Source organism: Ursus maritimus, unplaced genomic scaffold, assembly GCF_017311325.1.
Source record: "Ursus maritimus isolate PB19 unplaced genomic scaffold, ASM1731132v1 scaffold_30, whole genome shotgun sequence".
NCBI classification, from domain to species: Eukaryota; Metazoa; Chordata; class Mammalia; order Carnivora; family Ursidae; genus Ursus; species Ursus maritimus.
In genome coordinates, this window is record NW_024425564.1 from 1,768,384 (window position 1) to 1,784,937 (window position 16,554).

The 16,554-nt window shown below is 54.0% G+C and overlaps 1 protein-coding gene across 1 annotated transcript in view; it reads left to right on the forward strand.

The window, feature by feature from the left end:
* Positions 1-11,638: 11,638 nt before the first annotated feature.
* The window catches only part of MTCH1 (mitochondrial carrier 1), a 17,992-nt gene continuing 13,076 nt past the window's right edge, over positions 11,639-16,554 (forward strand). Inside the window, 2 exon segments of the mRNA XM_008693479.2 lie at positions 11,639-11,989; positions 15,761-15,845. Coding sequence (XP_008691701.2) covers positions 11,669-11,989; positions 15,761-15,845 — 406 coding nt within the window. The 5' untranslated portion in view covers positions 11,639-11,668.

Consider the following 16,554-nt stretch of genomic DNA (forward strand, 5'->3'; position numbering starts at 1 on the left):
CCCCCCCCCCCCCCCCCCCCCCCCCCGGTTTCACACCCATCTTCCCTTCTCACCGCCTGTGTGAGGCACTCAGACTGAGAGGCATCGATTCTTTAAGTAGCTTCCCTGGGGCGCCCCGGTGGCTCAGTTGGTTAAGTGTCAAACTCTTGATTTTGGCTCAGGTCATGATCTCAGGGTCATGGGATCGAGCTCCAGGTCAGGCTCCGCGCTGGGCGTGGAGCCTGCCTAAGATTCTCTCTTTCCCTCTGCCCCTCTCTACCCTGCTCTTCTCTGTCAGAAAACAAAAATAGAAGATTCTCTTTAGGGTGGGGGGATGGGCTAGCCCAGTGGTGGGTATTAAGGAAGGCATGTATTGCATGGAGAACTGGGTGTTATATGCAAACAATGAATCATGGAACTCGACATCAAAAACGAATGATGTGCTGTATGGTCACCAACATAACATAATAAAAAAAAAGAAGAAGAAGAAGAAGATTCTCTTTAAGTAGCTTCCCTGTCGTAGAAGGTCAAGTCCCATAGTCTCTATCTCGCCTGGTTGCTCTGTTTCTTTCGTCAAATCTGACCTGTTTGCTTTGGGCCCATAACTGAGCTTCACTGCTCCTCACGTGTGGAATGGGGATGGTTATAGCGCCAGGCTCCCATGATGGTTGTGCAGACTCCGTGGGACAGTACAGTGTAAGGGCTCAGAGTAAGGCCTGGTACGGAGTAGACACGCGGGGAAGGGTGCCTCCAAACACTCTTGCTCCTGACCGAAGACCTTTGCTATGGTTACCCATCAGTTCCTCTTCCCTGGAATGTCTCCACCCTGTCAACAGCCTGTTCACTGCCTCCAGGAAGCCTTCCTTGCTACCTACCACTGGCATTCCTTTCCCTCCTGAGACACTCGGTGTTCCTCTCTATTTACTTTGATCTCTTCTGCCCTGTTATTAAGTCTTGCGTGCAGTTACCAAGCATTTCTTGAGCACCTACTATGTATCAGCATTAAGATAGAAGTTATAGATGAAACACAGTCCCTTGCCCCTTAGCTTATAGTTCAATGAGGAAGATGGGCCTGTTAACCACTGAAATATGATGTGGGAAATGCTTTGAACAAGGGACGGGAGAAAGGGCATCAAAGTCTGCAGAGAACAGTGGGTGCTATTAAGGAAGTCTTCCTGGCAGAGGCAACCTGAAGGGTGAAGGACGAACTAACTCTCCAGGGGGACAAGGTAGGAAAAGGCATTCAAAACAAGGAATAGAGGGGCGCCTGGGTGTCGCAGTCATTAAGCGTCTGCCTTCGGCTCAGGGCATGATCCCGGCGTTATGGGATCGAGCCCCACATCAGGCTCCTCCGCTATGAGCCTGCTTCTTCCTCTCCCACTCCCCCTGCTTGTGTTCCCTCTCTCGCTGGCTGTCTCTATCTCTGTCAAATAAATAAATAAAATCTTTAAAAAAAAAAAAAAAACAAGGAATAGAGCACCTGGGGGGCTCCGTCGATGAAGCATCTGCCTTTGGCTTAGGTCATGATCTCGGGGTCCTGGGATGGAGACCCTGTCAGGCTCCCGTTCAGTGGGGAGTCTGCTTGTCCCTCTCTCTCTTCTCTTCTCCCCTGCTCCTGCTCTTTCTCTCTCTCTGTCTCTCCAATAAATAAATAAAATCTTAAAAACAAACAAAGAGAAGGAACAGCACGTACAAAGGGTGTGGACTTGAGAGACCAAGGCTAGATGGGGAAGAAGAGCAGACAGTCTAGCACATCTCTGTGTCCAGGGGCTGGGGAGTGGAGGGACACAGGCTGAGGGGAGGCCGGGGGTCTGGCCCTGGCAGGCTCTGTCTGCTGAGCTGAGGCGCTTGCGAGCCCAGAGAAGTAGGTACAGAGTTTTAAGCAGAGAAGCCCCTGATGCACTGGGCATGAACATGTCTCCCTCTGAGCAACATCTCCATTTCAGGGCTCTTGGGGTCCTTGGCAGGGGAAGGCTCCTGCTTTCTCTCCTCTGCTTTCAAGCCCCAAGGAGGCTGAAGAGCTCAGTCCCCTGCAGCCCAGACCCAGGGGGCAAGCTGGAGGGACAGAGGCAGGGAGGGAGGCCCAAGCAAGAACTGCAGGGCTGGGCGGTCACGTGGCTGGCTGTCAGGACCGCTCTGCCCTGGGATGCAAAGAGGGCTTTGTGGGCAGACTAGAGACATCTAAAGGGCCTCTCGCTGGCAGTCCTGGAGCCGCAGGGGGCATCCGGGGAGGGGGGGGCTGCCAGGGAAGAAGTGTCAGAATTTAGGACCTGGATGTGGGGTGTGTGTGATATGTACATGTGCTGTGTGTGCGCGTGTATGTGCGTGTGTGGCATGTGTGCGATGCGTGGTATGTTTGTGTATGTGCTACGTGGTGGGAGGGTGGTATGTATGTGGGAGTGTGGTGTGTGTGTGTGTGTGTGTGCGCGCACAGGAAATCTCCAGGGGTTCACGAGGGCATAGCTTTTTCAAGGGGGAGTGGAGACTCCCGAGGGGAGCATTTATCTTTAGCAAGCCAAGGCCCAGGAGGGGACAGGCCTGTGTGTTCCCAAGGCTCCCCCTTGCCCCCAGCCCCGCCCCCAGCCTCAGTGGAGCACAGCACCTGCTGAGAGCTTAATGGCCTGTGACAGACAGGGGATGATGTGGCTCCAGGAAAGGCACAGGCAGCCAGCTGAAACCTGTTCCCGAGGCTGGTGCCGCCTTGCCACCCCACCCCCGGCCTGCTACCTCCCAGCCCCCGCTCCCCCCTCCCCCCATTAATCCTCTACCCCACTACTGGTCTTTGGGGGCTGTTGGGGTGGGGGGCCATGCGGGGGCAGAGGCCACACCACCAGTGCCACTGGCCTGCCTCGCTAGTCCCTGACTTAGGCTTCGTAGACTCCACTCCCCTGTCCTCCCCCAAACAGCCAGAATTTTCCCACTTGTCCCTCAGCCGGAAATCCCACCAAAGCCTTCTTCTAGGAGGCCTCGGTGCTGCCACTTGCCCCCTTCCGCGGGTGTGGGTGCCAGGCCTCGGGTGGTCGTCTGCCTTCCTACCCGTCACCTTTCCCGGAAAGCCCCCCCTATTTGGCTGCTGTACACCCGCCCCTTTGTGGTCTGGGTGGTCCTACACGTTTTTGGGCCGTGCGGTGTCATTATGCACAGCCGGCTCGCTCGGAGGGCAACACAGGGAGGCCAAAGCAAACGCCCTCAGTGTGTGCCAGCCGAGGGCTGGCCGCCCAGCAGGAGGGGCTGCTCGAGGGCGCGAAGGTGGCTGAAGGACAAGACAGCAAATGTGTGTCAGCCCTGACGTGGGTGGCCCCGAGGACGTCAGTGAACACAAACAGCTCTTTCTTCTTTGGCGTGCGAACGGATCAGGTTTCCAAGTTGGCAATTCTCGGGGATGGGGCAAGGCTTGCGCCAGGCCCTGGCACCCACCCCACTATTCAGGAAGGGCTCAAGGTCACCAGAGGCAGGCATCAGGTGGGGCCCGGGGAGGCGGCCTGGGAAACGGAATGAAGAGGGAGGGGAGGCGAGGGTGAAATCGCAGCGGGGCTGGGCTAACAGCGATGATGCAGGAGGCAGGAGGCAGGCCCCTGGGAGGCTGGGAGGGGGCAGAGGGAGGGATCATGTTTCTGGGGGAGGGAAGGGGGGCCCCTCTGCAGGGCCAGGGCTGAGTCTGAGCCCCGAGACGCCAGAAGGGAGCCAGCCAGGCAGCGTGAGCACACGGCCAGCGTGGGGGACCTCATACCCTGGCTCACTCCTTTTATCTCCACACAGCTGTGGACCGCTAGGGCCTCCACCGCAGCTCACGGAGAAACCCGAGCAGTTTGGAGGGGGTTGACAGGTTTCCGAGTGGAAAGAAGGGGACGTAGTGTTCCTGCACAGCCAGCTGTCCTGCCCACGGAGACCTCTCTTCCGACCCACTTCCCACCTGAGCTACCTCTTCCCGCCTTCCCGCACAACGGTGGGACTTGTCTCTGCCCGTGAGCCCCCACCCAATGCACCTGCTCTGTTACTAGCTCCACCCCCCCCACGTTTCCGGCAGCGCTGTTCTGTAACCCACCACGCACGAGCCCACTCAAATCCAGTTCTCCCCTCAAAGAGCGGCACGATTCCCTCCTTTCTGCCCACCAGCTTTCTCCCCTCCTCCTTTCAGCAGATAGCCCCTGTCCTAGGAACTCGGGAAAAGAGGACAAAGGATATGCCCAGAGCTTGCCTGAGGCCTTAGTCCTTACAGAAGCCTGTGAGAGCAGGACCTCAGCTCGTTTGTCTCTGGGTCCCCGGAAGTGAGCACAGGGCCTGCCATGTAGTAGGCCCTCCCCAGATCTCTCCTGAGTTGGCCACAGGACATTCTGAGCACATTGGAAGGGGTCGTGGAAGAGTGCAGCGCTGTCTTTCCTCAATCTTCTGCCCCCTCTGAGTTTGGCTGGGTCTCCCCCAGTGCTCCCTGAGTGCTCCAACGTAAGCAAGTCGCCACCCTCCCCAGTCCCCACAGGAAAGAAAGCAAGCTGGCTGAACGTCCACTACTCTAGTCTTAGTTTCCCCACTATTTTCGAGGGTTACCTTCCACTGGTCTACATTAGGGGTATGTCTAGTTTATGTCTCACTGGGAGTCATAGCCAAGTCCACAGCCAATGGCCTACGAGGCCCAACTCCCTGACCGCATTTCTACCACTCATCGCTTTCTCACTCTGCTCCAGCGCTTGGCCTTCTGTCTGCCTTCCAACCTGCCAAATGCCCACCTCAGGGCCTTCGCACTTGCCACTCCTCCTTCCTAGAACTCTCTTCTGCTAGATAGATATCTGCATGGCTCAGCCTCTCACCTCCTTCAAATCTCTGCTTTAATGCCACCTTCTCGCCAAGCCCTTTCCTCTTTCCCACATACTCCCCAAATTGCAACCCCACCACACATTCCCAGTCCCCCTTCCCTGCTTTATTTTCCTCACTTCTCACTTTCTCGTGCACAGATTTTTTTGGTTATGTGTAGTGTCTGTCTCCCTCACTAGAATGTCAGTGCAGGAAGGCGGGTGTTTTTGTCTGTTTTGCTTACTGCTCTATCCCCAGCATCTATCACAATGTCTGGCCACACAGTAGCCAGGTTGAAAGAATCAGGGGGAATTTTTACTTTCTGTCCCTCTTGAGCTCTCACAGGGCAGAAGCTCCAGGACATCCGGCTGCATATGCGCCGTGAGCCAAAGCTCATTCTGCCTCTGGTCCCTGCTGGAACCCCAGCCCCAATCTTCTGGACCAGATGCACCTTCCAGTCCGTCCCCAGCAGCAGGCGTCGGGGTAAGCCACAGCCCCTTCGCTGCCCTGCCCCTTTATCACAGGCAGGCATGGGAGTTACAACCTGAGGAGGGAAGAACACGGGCCACTCCATGTGACTTTGCCCCTAGTCCAAGGAAAAGGTGCCCTAAATAGCGCTTCCTGAAAAAAAAGCGCTTCCTGCACACTGGAATCACCAGCATGGCTTTCTCAAAACATTTTATTTTTTATTTATTTGTGTTTTTTTTACGAGAGAGAGAGAACGCGCGCGCGCATGAGCAGGGAGAGGGGCAGAGGGAAAGGGAGAGCACCTTAAGCAGGCTGCATGCCCAGCGTAGAGACCCTCGTGGGGCTCGATACCACGACCCCTAGATCATGACCTGAGCCGAAATCAAGATTCAGACGCTTAACTGACTGAGCCACCCAGGCGTCCCCAAAACATTTTAATTTCCGGACATTCTTAGTCAACTGTCTGGGCTGAGGACTAGGAGCTTTTTCTTTTTTTTTTTTTTTCTAACTCCTTTAGTGATTCTAGCGTTCAACCAGGGTAGGGAATTAGGGGTCCAGGTAATGCTCTGGCTGGGTTCTGGTATGCGTTGATGTCTGAAGTCTTGCTGAGCGCCCAGAGTGAGCACAGGTACCCCAAAGTGCCAGCTGGCCTCTGGTTCCTCCAACAGGGGGAGTTGTGGTCATGCGTGGATTTTCGTCAGCCCACCTTACACACGCACACACACGCACACACACAGCGCTACCAAAGACCAAACCGGAGAAGGCACAGTGTCAACTAGGATTTACAAACTCCAGTGCCAGGTAGAGCCATGCAGTACCATTACCGGTGCCAGCTGGCGTGCTGTCGAAACGTGGAGAACCGTGGACTTCTCCCGAGGTCAGCTTTTCCTCTGTTGTCAGGACGGAATGCAGGCTTCCTGGTGCCAGATTTTGTTCTTGCTTTTTCCCCAAGAGAATTTAAATTCGAGAATTTTAAATGAAACAACCCATCCTTTCCCTTAAAAATCCCAATGCTGCCAACGTGTTGCTAACCCCAGTGATAGAGTCGCTGACCTGCCACATCTTACAAGGCTGACCCCGTTACAGGGGGGTCAGGATCTCACAGGATCGCTTTGGGGCAGCGTCCACCATCCTTCACGTCCAGGATAGTCGGAATTGCTGGCTCCCGGACCGCACAATGTTTAACAGCTGCTCCCTCGGCTCTGTCAGGACTCCCCTGAAGTTTCATGAGAAAGGCTTGTTGCCGAGCTGTGCTGGTGTCCGTTCCCACTGGCTTGCGCAAGAGAGTCGTGCCTATCTCTTCCCAGCTCCACGCCACATGTCACATTTGCAGCCTGAAATCAGTCACAGAATATTTCCACCTCGTGAAGTGGCAAGTGCTACAAATCGGAATGTTTTTCTTCCTAGAGAACCTTCTTATCAAATTTACCAGCATGCTTCTACCTACAAGGATTCGGACTCTGCCAAGGGCTGGTAGGGAAGCAATGGAGAAAGGAGTCGCTTTGTCTTTCTAGTTACATAAGGATTCTCACGAATGTGTGCAGTTGACATTTGACAGCACCTTCCCCTGGATACCCACTAAGAGGAAACGAGAATCTTTGTCCTGAAATAGTTTCTCCTCAATTAAGGAATCACGGTCATACAATAAAATGCCCAGGTTTTAAGAGTACAGCTTGGTGAGATTTCCCAAGTGCATCCACGTGTGTAATCACCACCCCAACAAGGATGAATGCATTTCTACCCCCTAGAAATTTCCTCATGCCTCTTTCCGGTCACTGTTCCCCCATAGGTAACCACTGTTCTGATTTTTATCTCCGCAGATTAATTTTGCCTATTTAAGAACCTTATATAAGTGGAACCATACAGCAGGTACTCTTTCGTGTCTGGATTATTTCACTCAGAATAATTTCCCTCAGAATAAAGGCTCATCGGTGCCTTTGCCTGGTATCAATAGCTCTTTCCTTTGCTGGGCTGGACAGCCTCCCATGAATGGTACCATCTCTCTTTTTTTAAAAAACATTTTATTTATTTGAGAGAGAGAGTGAGCATGAGTGGGAGGAGGGACAGAGGGACAGGGAGAAGCAGACTCCCTGCTGAGCAGGGAGCCAACAGGACTGGGGGGGGGCTCTATCCCAGCACCCTGGGATCATGACCTGAGCTGAAGGCAGCCACTTAACCAACTGAGCCCCCCAGGCGCCCCTGAATGATGCCATCTTAATCCCCAGATTCACCCAAAACTCTGGACAAGGGCCCATTCATGTTTGATTTTTAGGGACTGCAGCAGGAGAAGAAACTACTCCCACCTCTTAGGACAAACAGACACGCCTTTCTCTACCGAGAGGAGAATGGCAGGGCAGAGCACAAAGCGAGCAGGCATTTGATCCTTTGACACCAGGGCGAGCGCGGTGCTCAGTGAGATGCCACATCTCCCCCTGGTGCAGAGGCCCTAATTCCCCTCTCCGCTCTTGCACATTTCATCCCAAGGCCTTGGGGCCTGTTAGTCCCAAAGCTGTCTCCCATGCTTCTCTCAGAAGGCTTAGTGATTCCTCATGCCAATACATTCCTGGTGACTTGCACAGTATGCCAGGATTCCTGAGATGATCAGTTATAATGTACCCTCTTTCGGCATAATTAGAACAAGAGGTGTTTCCTGAATTGGGTGGCTCTATCTTAGCACGCTTCTCTGCTCCCCTAATTCAGAGAGTTCCCCTTGGACAGGAGCGGGCTAGGCAGCTAGTGAGAAGCCCCTTACTGGTGGGGTGGAAGCAGCCCTACACCAGCAAGGTAATCAACCAGCTTTGCACAGAACCCCAGGGCTCCATGACAGAAGGAAGGCCAGTGCTCCCCACCCCCACCCAGAGTGAACAGCATGAACAGAGACAGCTGCCAGAACGCTCTCACCCAGAACTAGTAAACAGGGAGCCTACATCTGGAACAAGCCATCTTCTTTAAAGCAGGGTAAATTCTCCAATATCTGGTGTGCTTCGCCCCTCCCCTAACCTGGTTAGTGTGATGTCAACCTAGTTGCAATAATGGGTACTTACTATTTTGTATTCTCTTTTCATTGAAACAGTAGTTCCCCACAAACCTCCAGGGATTGGTGGTTTATATACTTGGTAATTCTCAAGCTCTACAACAGTCTTATTTCTTATTTCTTTTTTTTTTTTTTTAAGATTTTATTTATTTATTTGACAGAGATAGAGACAGCCAGCGAGAGAGGGAACACAAGCAGGGGGAGTGGGAGAGGAAGAAGCAGGGTCCCCATAGAGGAGCCTGATGTGGGGCTCTATCCCAGGACTCCAGGATCACGCCCTGAGCCAAAGGCAGACGCTTAACTACTGAGCCACCCAGGCGCCCCTTATTTCTTATTTCTTAATTTTCTGCTGTTTGATCCTACTTGGAGGCATATGGATCTTCCTAAAGTTTTCACTCTGTAAGTGGTGCTACTGGTACAATTTTTAAAAGTATTTTTGCTTATTCATTCATTTTCTAGAAAACATTTAGTGGGTTTCTACCATGTGCCAGGCACTGTGCCAGCATGAATAGGACAGTCCTACTCTCAAGGAATTTATAATCTAACAAGGCAGACAGACAAGAAAGGAGGCAGCCACAATACTGCCTGGTAAGTAATTGCAGATGGTAATGGGACCACAGGGCCCACTAATCCAGCCCAGAGCTAACTGTTTTATAGTTCTAAGTACTATTAAGCATAAGTACCTAAGTATAGCTCTAAGTACTATTTCTAGGTTGCTCTGTAAAGGGAATTCTGAGCAAGATTTTCTTTCATTCAATCATTTCAATAAGTACACTTCTCATTTCTAAATGATCTGTTTGATTTCTTTTCAAATATCCCTGTTCTTTTTTACACACTGTCGTTTTTTCCAGTAGTTTCTAGTCTTTATTTTTGCCTTCACTTGAAAATGCAAACCCCCCCTTGAAGTCTCTTCCAGATTGCCTTATTACATCGAGTTCCCAGGGTGTGTTAATCCTCCTGTTTTGTCCATTCACCTTCATGATGGAATGTGTTTTTGAGTGGTTTGTAATTTTTTTACTGTGAGGATTGTTTTTTCTTCCTCTTGGTGTCCCTGTGAGCCCTGGGTTGTAGAAATATAGCTATTTTTTTTTTAAAGATTTTATTTATTTATTTGACAGAGATAGAGACAGCCAGCGAGAGAGGGAACACAAGCAGGGGGAGTGGGGAGAGGGAGAAGCAGGCTCATAGTGGAAGAGCCTGATGTGGGGCTCGATCCCACAACGCTGGGATCACGCCCTGAGCCGAAGGTAGGCGCTTAACCGCTGTGCCACCCAGGCGCCCCAGAAATATAGCTATATGCGCTCACCCCGCAGTGGTGCAGTTTGCATTTGCTTCTGCTCAGATCCCTAGAGATATCATTGCTTTAGCTGATCAATTTTTACTTTAATTTCTTTGCTTAGGGAAACTGTTCAATCACTTAAAATCAACCAAGTGAACATTTACTGTATGTATGGCCCCATATTCCCACATTCCGTGCCGAGGAGGATACAAAGCAATGCAAGGCAGCTACACTGTAGACAACACAACACAATGGAGCTGCCGTCCATGGAACCACAGGCTCAAAGGACCAAATACACACAACAGGTTAGGTGCCCATTTAAGTAAGACAGAGTAACAGGCCTAAAAGCGAACACCAGTCAAGGTCAGAAGGAAAAACAGGTGGAGAAAGAAGGTGAGGAAAAGCCCAGAAAAGGAGGTTTATGTGAAGAAGTTTCAGAACTAAGGTGAGGTAAGCTCCCCTCCCAGCCCCCCCCCCACCCCGGCCCCACGCCCCATCCAGAACCCTGACTTCTGGGTGGAGAGTTAGTGTGCTGCTGCAATGTTACTTGAGGCTGTGAATGAACTTGACTTTCAGGTTTCTGTTAAGAAAGTTAAATCAGAATCCAGGCAAAAGGAAGTCGTTTAAAGTGCTCTTGGGGGCTAGCGGTAGGTTTGATGAAGGTTGCGTTTGAAGGGGAAAACCTGTAACTTGAAAGGGCTATAAAGCTTTGTAGGGATTGAGACCAGAACAAGCCTGGGTTAGAGAGCCCAAGGAGGGGGGAGGGGAAGGGGGGGGAGGTAGATGGGCAGGATTTGGATGTGGGCAGTGTACGGAGTATTTATTGTCAGGCGTGGCAAGCAGGGAGGTGGCTTTTTAGGGGGCAAGGCAGGAAGGGAGTCAGGGAAGACTGCAGGAAACCCGGACCAAGTGGTCAAAGGTGTACGTCTATTCTAAACTTTTTCACAAAGAACACAGGATAAGCACCTGCAAAGGAACCAGGTGCCCCACTGCTGTGTCCTTGAAGACTCTGGGATACTTAATCTGTTCCATATAAACGTTTTTTGAGCATGTCCTCTACCAGCAGGGCACGTTCCAGGTGTTGTTGGGGGTGAGGGTGGGCATGGTTACAAACAGGGACAGGGTACTTGCTGCAATAAATAGCTTCTCCTCCCTGGGTTGTCAGGAGGATTTTTTTTTTTTTTAAAGTAGCCTCCACACCCAGCATGGAACCCACTGGGGCTGGAACTCACCACCCTGAGATCCAGACCTGAGTAGAGATCAAAAGACAAGAGTCGGAGGCTTAATCGACTGAGGCACCCAGGGCCCCCTCCAGAATCACTGAGTTGATGTGTTGCAAAGCACTTTAACATGCCTGCCATGTAGTGAGCGTGATTTGAGGGCCAGTTATCACGACTCATTTAAAATGTTAGACTTTCCATGCCTAGCACAGCGCCTGTGTATCCTCCCATTTAAAGACTGATTAAAACCCTCACCCCGTAGTGAGGGACATACGCAAATAATTTAGGGCAAAACATTTTCCTAACCCTGGGCTCTAAGAAACGTTCGCGATGGCTCAACTACAAAGGAGGGTGACCACAGTCGCTAAGGGGCTCCTTGATTTGACTTAGTGGGGAGGATAAGGGGTAAGACACGACTGGAGAGCGCGGAGGAGTTCAGCCCGGGGGAGGAGGCCTCGCAGGCCGCAGCGCCTGGACTCTGGGCCGCAAAGGGGCGGGCCCAGAACTGCGGAGAAAACTCACCAAGCCGGGGAGGGGGCTTGGAAGAGCCTCAGACCATATTGGGGGCGTCTGGCTGGCACAGCCGTCGAGCCCCGCCCCCGCCGCCTTCGTGTGTGTGGGGGGGTGTTCCAGGGGGAGGGCCCGGGCCAGCGGCAGACTTCACACTCCCGGAACCCCCGGCCCGAGCCCCCGAGACCACTGACCCCCGGCTTGCAACCCAGCGTGGGGTCAGGCCTCAATCCCGTCCGAGGGCCACATCCGGCGCGTACCACCCGCCGCGCCACACACCCGCGCTCCCCCGCAGTCGCGAGTGGTGCGGCCCGGCCCGCCCCCTGACGCCTGCTAGGGGCGGGGCGCCCTCCCGTCACGTGACGGGGAGTGACCTCGCCGCCCGGCGCCATGGGGGCTTCGGACCCGGAAGTGGCGCCCTGGGCTCGCGGCGGTGCCGCGGGGATGGCGGGAGCCGGAGCAGGAGCTGGAGCTCGCGGCGGAGCGGCGGCGGGGGTCGAGGCTCGGGCTCGCGATCCGCCGCCCGCGCACCGTGCGCACCCGCGCCACCCTCGGCCTGCGGCACAGCCCTCCGCCCGCAGGATGGACGGCGCGTCCGGGGGCCTGGGCTCCGGGGACAACGCCCCGACCACTGAGGCTCTTTTCGTGGCGCTGGGCGCGGGCGTGACGGCGCTCAGTCACCCGCTACTCTACGTGAAGCTGCTTATTCAGGTGGGGGGCCTGGGCGCCGCAGGGAGGTGGGGGCTGATGTGAAGGTGACAGGCCGGGATCTGGAGGAGGATGGGGGCAGAGAGTCATTGGCGACGGATTTGGGGATAGGGGCGTGGACGGCAGGTTTGGTGAGCTGAAGGAGTGGGGGAGGAAAGAAGCGTTGAGGGGCTTGGGGGTGAAGGAAAGGGGACGAAGGGGTAGAAGCGACAGATTTGGGAGAGGATGGAAGGAACAAGAATTTGGTGGCTGCAGGGGAGGGGTCGAAGGAATAGAGAGAGGGGTTTGGAGGATGAAGGAAGGGAGGCGATGAACTTGGAAGAGGAGGGAAGGGGCGGCATTTAAAGGGCGAGTAAAGAGGCAACAGAATGGGGGAGGGGCGGGAAGTTTTGGCGAATGGGCAGGGAGGAGGATTGGGGGCCAAATCAGCGCATTTAGATGGAGGGCACATATTTAAGGGGGGGGTAGCAAGAGCTCTGGATTTGATAGAGATGGATTTAAAGCTTTTTGAGGGGACAAAGGGCTGGAGGCCAGGGCCGAAAATTTACGAGAGAAGAAAGGGCATCAGACTCGGGGGAGGCGGGGGAGGGAGGAGACAGTGGATTTAATGCTGGGGGAATTTGGTGGGAGAGGGCGAAGGCAAAGGATTTAGCAAGGGAGAGCTATGCGTTTGCAGGAGAAGGGGGCTCTGGATTTGATGGCGACGACAGATTTGGTGGGAGGAGGGGGCAGGGTGACGCGTTTTGAGGGAGGGGAACAGATAGGGCGACGCAGTGGGGGAGGGGTGTGATGGCGATTTGTCTGGAGAGGGGACCGGGAAGGAGGAGGCTTTTAGGGGGAAAGGGATGACGCATTTGGAAGAGAAAATGAAAGTCACAGTTGGGGTTGGGAGATGGGACTCGCAGTCCTTGTTTGGGGGGTATGGGTTATGGAGTGTTGGAACTGGGCAGAAGGGGCAGTTGGGACATGGAGGCAGGATAGGTAGAGCCTGGCAGAAACTGAGGCCAAGGTAGGGATGACTCTGGAATGGAGCCGTGCAGGGGCACTTGGTATATATGGTGGCGGCCAGCAAGGCCTTGCAGTTGAAGTGGTCTGCTTGAGAAAGGGAGAGATGGAGCTGGAAGGAGGCCGGGTGGAAGGAGTGCATTTGGCAGAATTAGGTGGACGAGACTGAGATGGGCACTGTTTAGATGGAGGTGGGTCCAGCCTGGACTGATAACTAAAGATTTCGCCTAGAATTTTCCAGTGAGGAGGGGGGAGGGGGGGTGAAAATTGACATGGAGACCAACCAAGATTTGAGGTTTGAGTTGAAGCAAATGGGCGCCAGACTTACTACTGTCTTTATAACCGGGCCGAGCGAGTGGGAGATAGAGTTGGCCTGGGAGCAGCTGAAATCTGGGGTCTGAGGAACGGGGCAGTCGATTTTTAGGTGTGACCGGGAATATGACAAGGAGTGAGGAGATTGAGTCAGGGACATGAGGGTGCCTGACCGGCATCTAACGGTGACTGAGATTGAGACTGGCATTTGGTTGCAATTTGGGAGTGAGGGCTGCTTTACTTAGGGAATTAGGGTTGTATTTGCAGCAGTAGAGATTACAGGTTTGGGAGGGAAGGGGGGGCTTTGGAACAGATGCTACCTGAGAAGTGAGGGTACCAGGAGCTGAGTTTTTTTTCATCTGACGGAGTGAGATTGGGCGAGGGCAGGGTTTTTAGGGTGGCAGATAGGAGGGTCTGGGTAGAGGATGCTGGAGTGCATAAGGAATTGGCGGAAGCGGGGAGGGGGGCTTCATGTGAACAAAATGAGAAGCGGCTTCGTGGTGGGTTTGGTGTATAGGTTTGAGAAGAGAATTGAAACACGAGTGATTTGCAGAGGGAATTGGGAACGAGGGAGACTAAAGGGTGAAAAGAACTGGGTGGGTAAGGATGGGTGACAGAGGTAGTCTGTCTGATCTGAACCCAGCTGGTGCTGAGTGTAACATGTTTTAGGGTGAAATCTTAATACGTACAGCTCGGGAATCCCCATAGTTGGCAAAAAGGCAGCTCCAGTTTGGGGGGCAGGTGGCAGGATTGGAGTGGCAGATTTGGGGGTTGGCTAGATCGAGTGAATAAGAATGTGGGGGCCTCCGATCGGGGTCCATCCGAGTCAAGTTTCAGGAGTTGGAGATTTGAGGGTGATGAACTGGCTTGGTCAGTGTCGGATGCAGAGCCACAGCTCTGGCTGTGGGGAGGACGGGGTTAACAGATTTGGGGATGAAATAGGGTGCATGTGACTTGGGCACAAATAAGGGAAACTTGAGGATGAGGGGAATGGGGCTGAGATATGTGCCTTTGATAGCCCCAGGTGGAAGTTAAAAAAAATAGACTCAATAGATTTGGGGGCCCTGGGGGGAAGGGACACAACAGATTTAAAGGTGCAGGTGGAATTGCTATAGGGCTCCCAAATTGTGCCCGGACTGAGACGGTAACAGAACGGTAGTAGCTCAGACTTGGAGATGCGGGTGTAAAGAGAATACCGACTATGGAAGGGAACAAAATCAAAACTTAAGTCAGAACCTTCAAGCATTTATCCGAGCAGGGGAGAGGTCTAGAGGGGGAGGGCTAACAGCTCCGGTCAGCTGGCTCGTCCCTTTCCTTCAACTCCCCTGGGCTAGAATGTTTTTTGTTTTTTTTTTTTAATAGAAGGTGGCCGTCATGGACGGGGTTTCTTTGTTTACAGTCAGTGATCTGTCGTGTAGCTCAAATCACATCCACAAAGGACAGCCAGAACTTTCAAAAACACTTGACTAAGGCGAAGAAGAGAAGAAATTGGACCAGGGAAACAGCAGAAGCACACCTAGTCCAGTTCTTAAGGCAGAGCTTCTCAGCCCTGCCATTTCTGCTCCCTCCTACATCCCAGAGGAGCTGCTCTGGTCCAGGGGCTTGGCTGGCTTCCTTTGAGGGACAGAGCTTGTGTCCTGGCCCCCTGCCCAGGAGGGGGACTTCTCGCACCCCACTTCGGTGCTGGTCTCCTAGAGACCTTGCCTCCTGCCGGGCGGTGGAGAGACTCTCCTGTCAGTTGGCAGCATAATAAATGGCCTCATCCCTCGGGAGTGACACCCCCGCTCTTCAAAGGGGTGTGGGTGGCTGTGTCCTCACCCCTTCCCCATGAGTTTAAGGGGTACTGTAATTATAACCAGCATCTACACGGCAGGAATTACGATAGCCCGACAGAAATGAGGGGGTCCTTCTGTCACAGGGATACGAAGTGATCAAGATTAGAACACAGATGAGGAATTGCTTGCGGAGCAACCGGGACTGGAGCTAACAGTTTGCTCTGCCCGGGAGCGAGAGGGCCAGGTTTGTCGGCCTCTGCAGTGGCTGCAGGAAGGAGCTCGACTGTGGGGTGCACTCTGGGGTGGGTTACTTGGAGCTGAGCTGTCTGAAGTTCGGGACTGAGACGTGGGGGTGATGTGTTTGGGTGTTGGTGCATTTGGGATTGAGATTGGACTGAAATTTTAGTCCAGAGATGGGAATTACCTGAGATTTATTCTGAGGTGAGCACAGGGTTCGAAGTACATAAAAAGGGGGGTTTCCGCACTGGAAATGTCTGGAATTTGAAGGTGAGAATGTGGGGGGCAGGGTAACTTGGATGACATTTCTGGCACGTCTTGCCGAACACTGAACAGAAGCAACGTTGGAATTTGTGGGGAAGAGGCGAAGGCCTGGGGGCATGAGCACCCGGGAGCTGGATCAGCGTAGAATCTGACCTTCCTTTTGTATTTGTTGCTTCTGAAGGTGGGTCATGAGCCGATGCCCCCCACCATTGGGACCAATGTGCTGGGGAGGAAGGTCCTCTATCTGCCGAGCTTCTTCACCTATGGTGAGTCCGCTTCCCAGGCAGGAAGGCCCACACGGACAAAAAAGGAGCGTCAGCTGGGGAGCAGGCCCAGCCGGCCCCGGGGAACACGCAGGGCAGCGTGGCACCCGGTGGCCGACCGGCCCCGCCGGGAGGAGGGGATCAAAGGGTGACCAGAGGCAGCCGGGGTTGCGGGGGCGGGAGCAGGTGAACAAGACAGCTTTAATCCAGCTCCGCCGCCTGCGGTTCCCGGATGGTTCCCGGATGCTGGCCCGGTTCCCGGATGCTGGCCCGTGTCATCCCTACCGCCCCAAGTTGTGCCTGGAAGCGGGGGCCCGGGGAGTTTGCTCTGAGCAGTCTGGCCCCGTTACCAGTGTTTCTGCCGTCCTTTTTCTCCAGCAGGAGGCCTCTTTTGGCAGCTTCCTGGGTTCTTCTTCCCTCTTTCCCCTGCGTTCCCGAGGCGGTGGGCCCCACTCTCCTCGTACCGGGTACGGAGCAGCCAGCCCTGGGCGTGGCGCTTCACCTCCGGCCCTGACCGGCCACTCGAGCTCGGCCCCGAGCTCCTAGTCTGCAAAGTCGTGGCAGCTTTCTTCGTCCAGGCCCTTCATGCAAGCACCCCCCAGCCCCTACTGGCGGGGAGGTCTCTCCCCAGAAGCCCGCCCCAGGGGAGCTTGCCCGATGCTCCCTGAGCCCACCTGGCTGCCTCTTACTGCTCATCTCCAGGCCCCCCCCC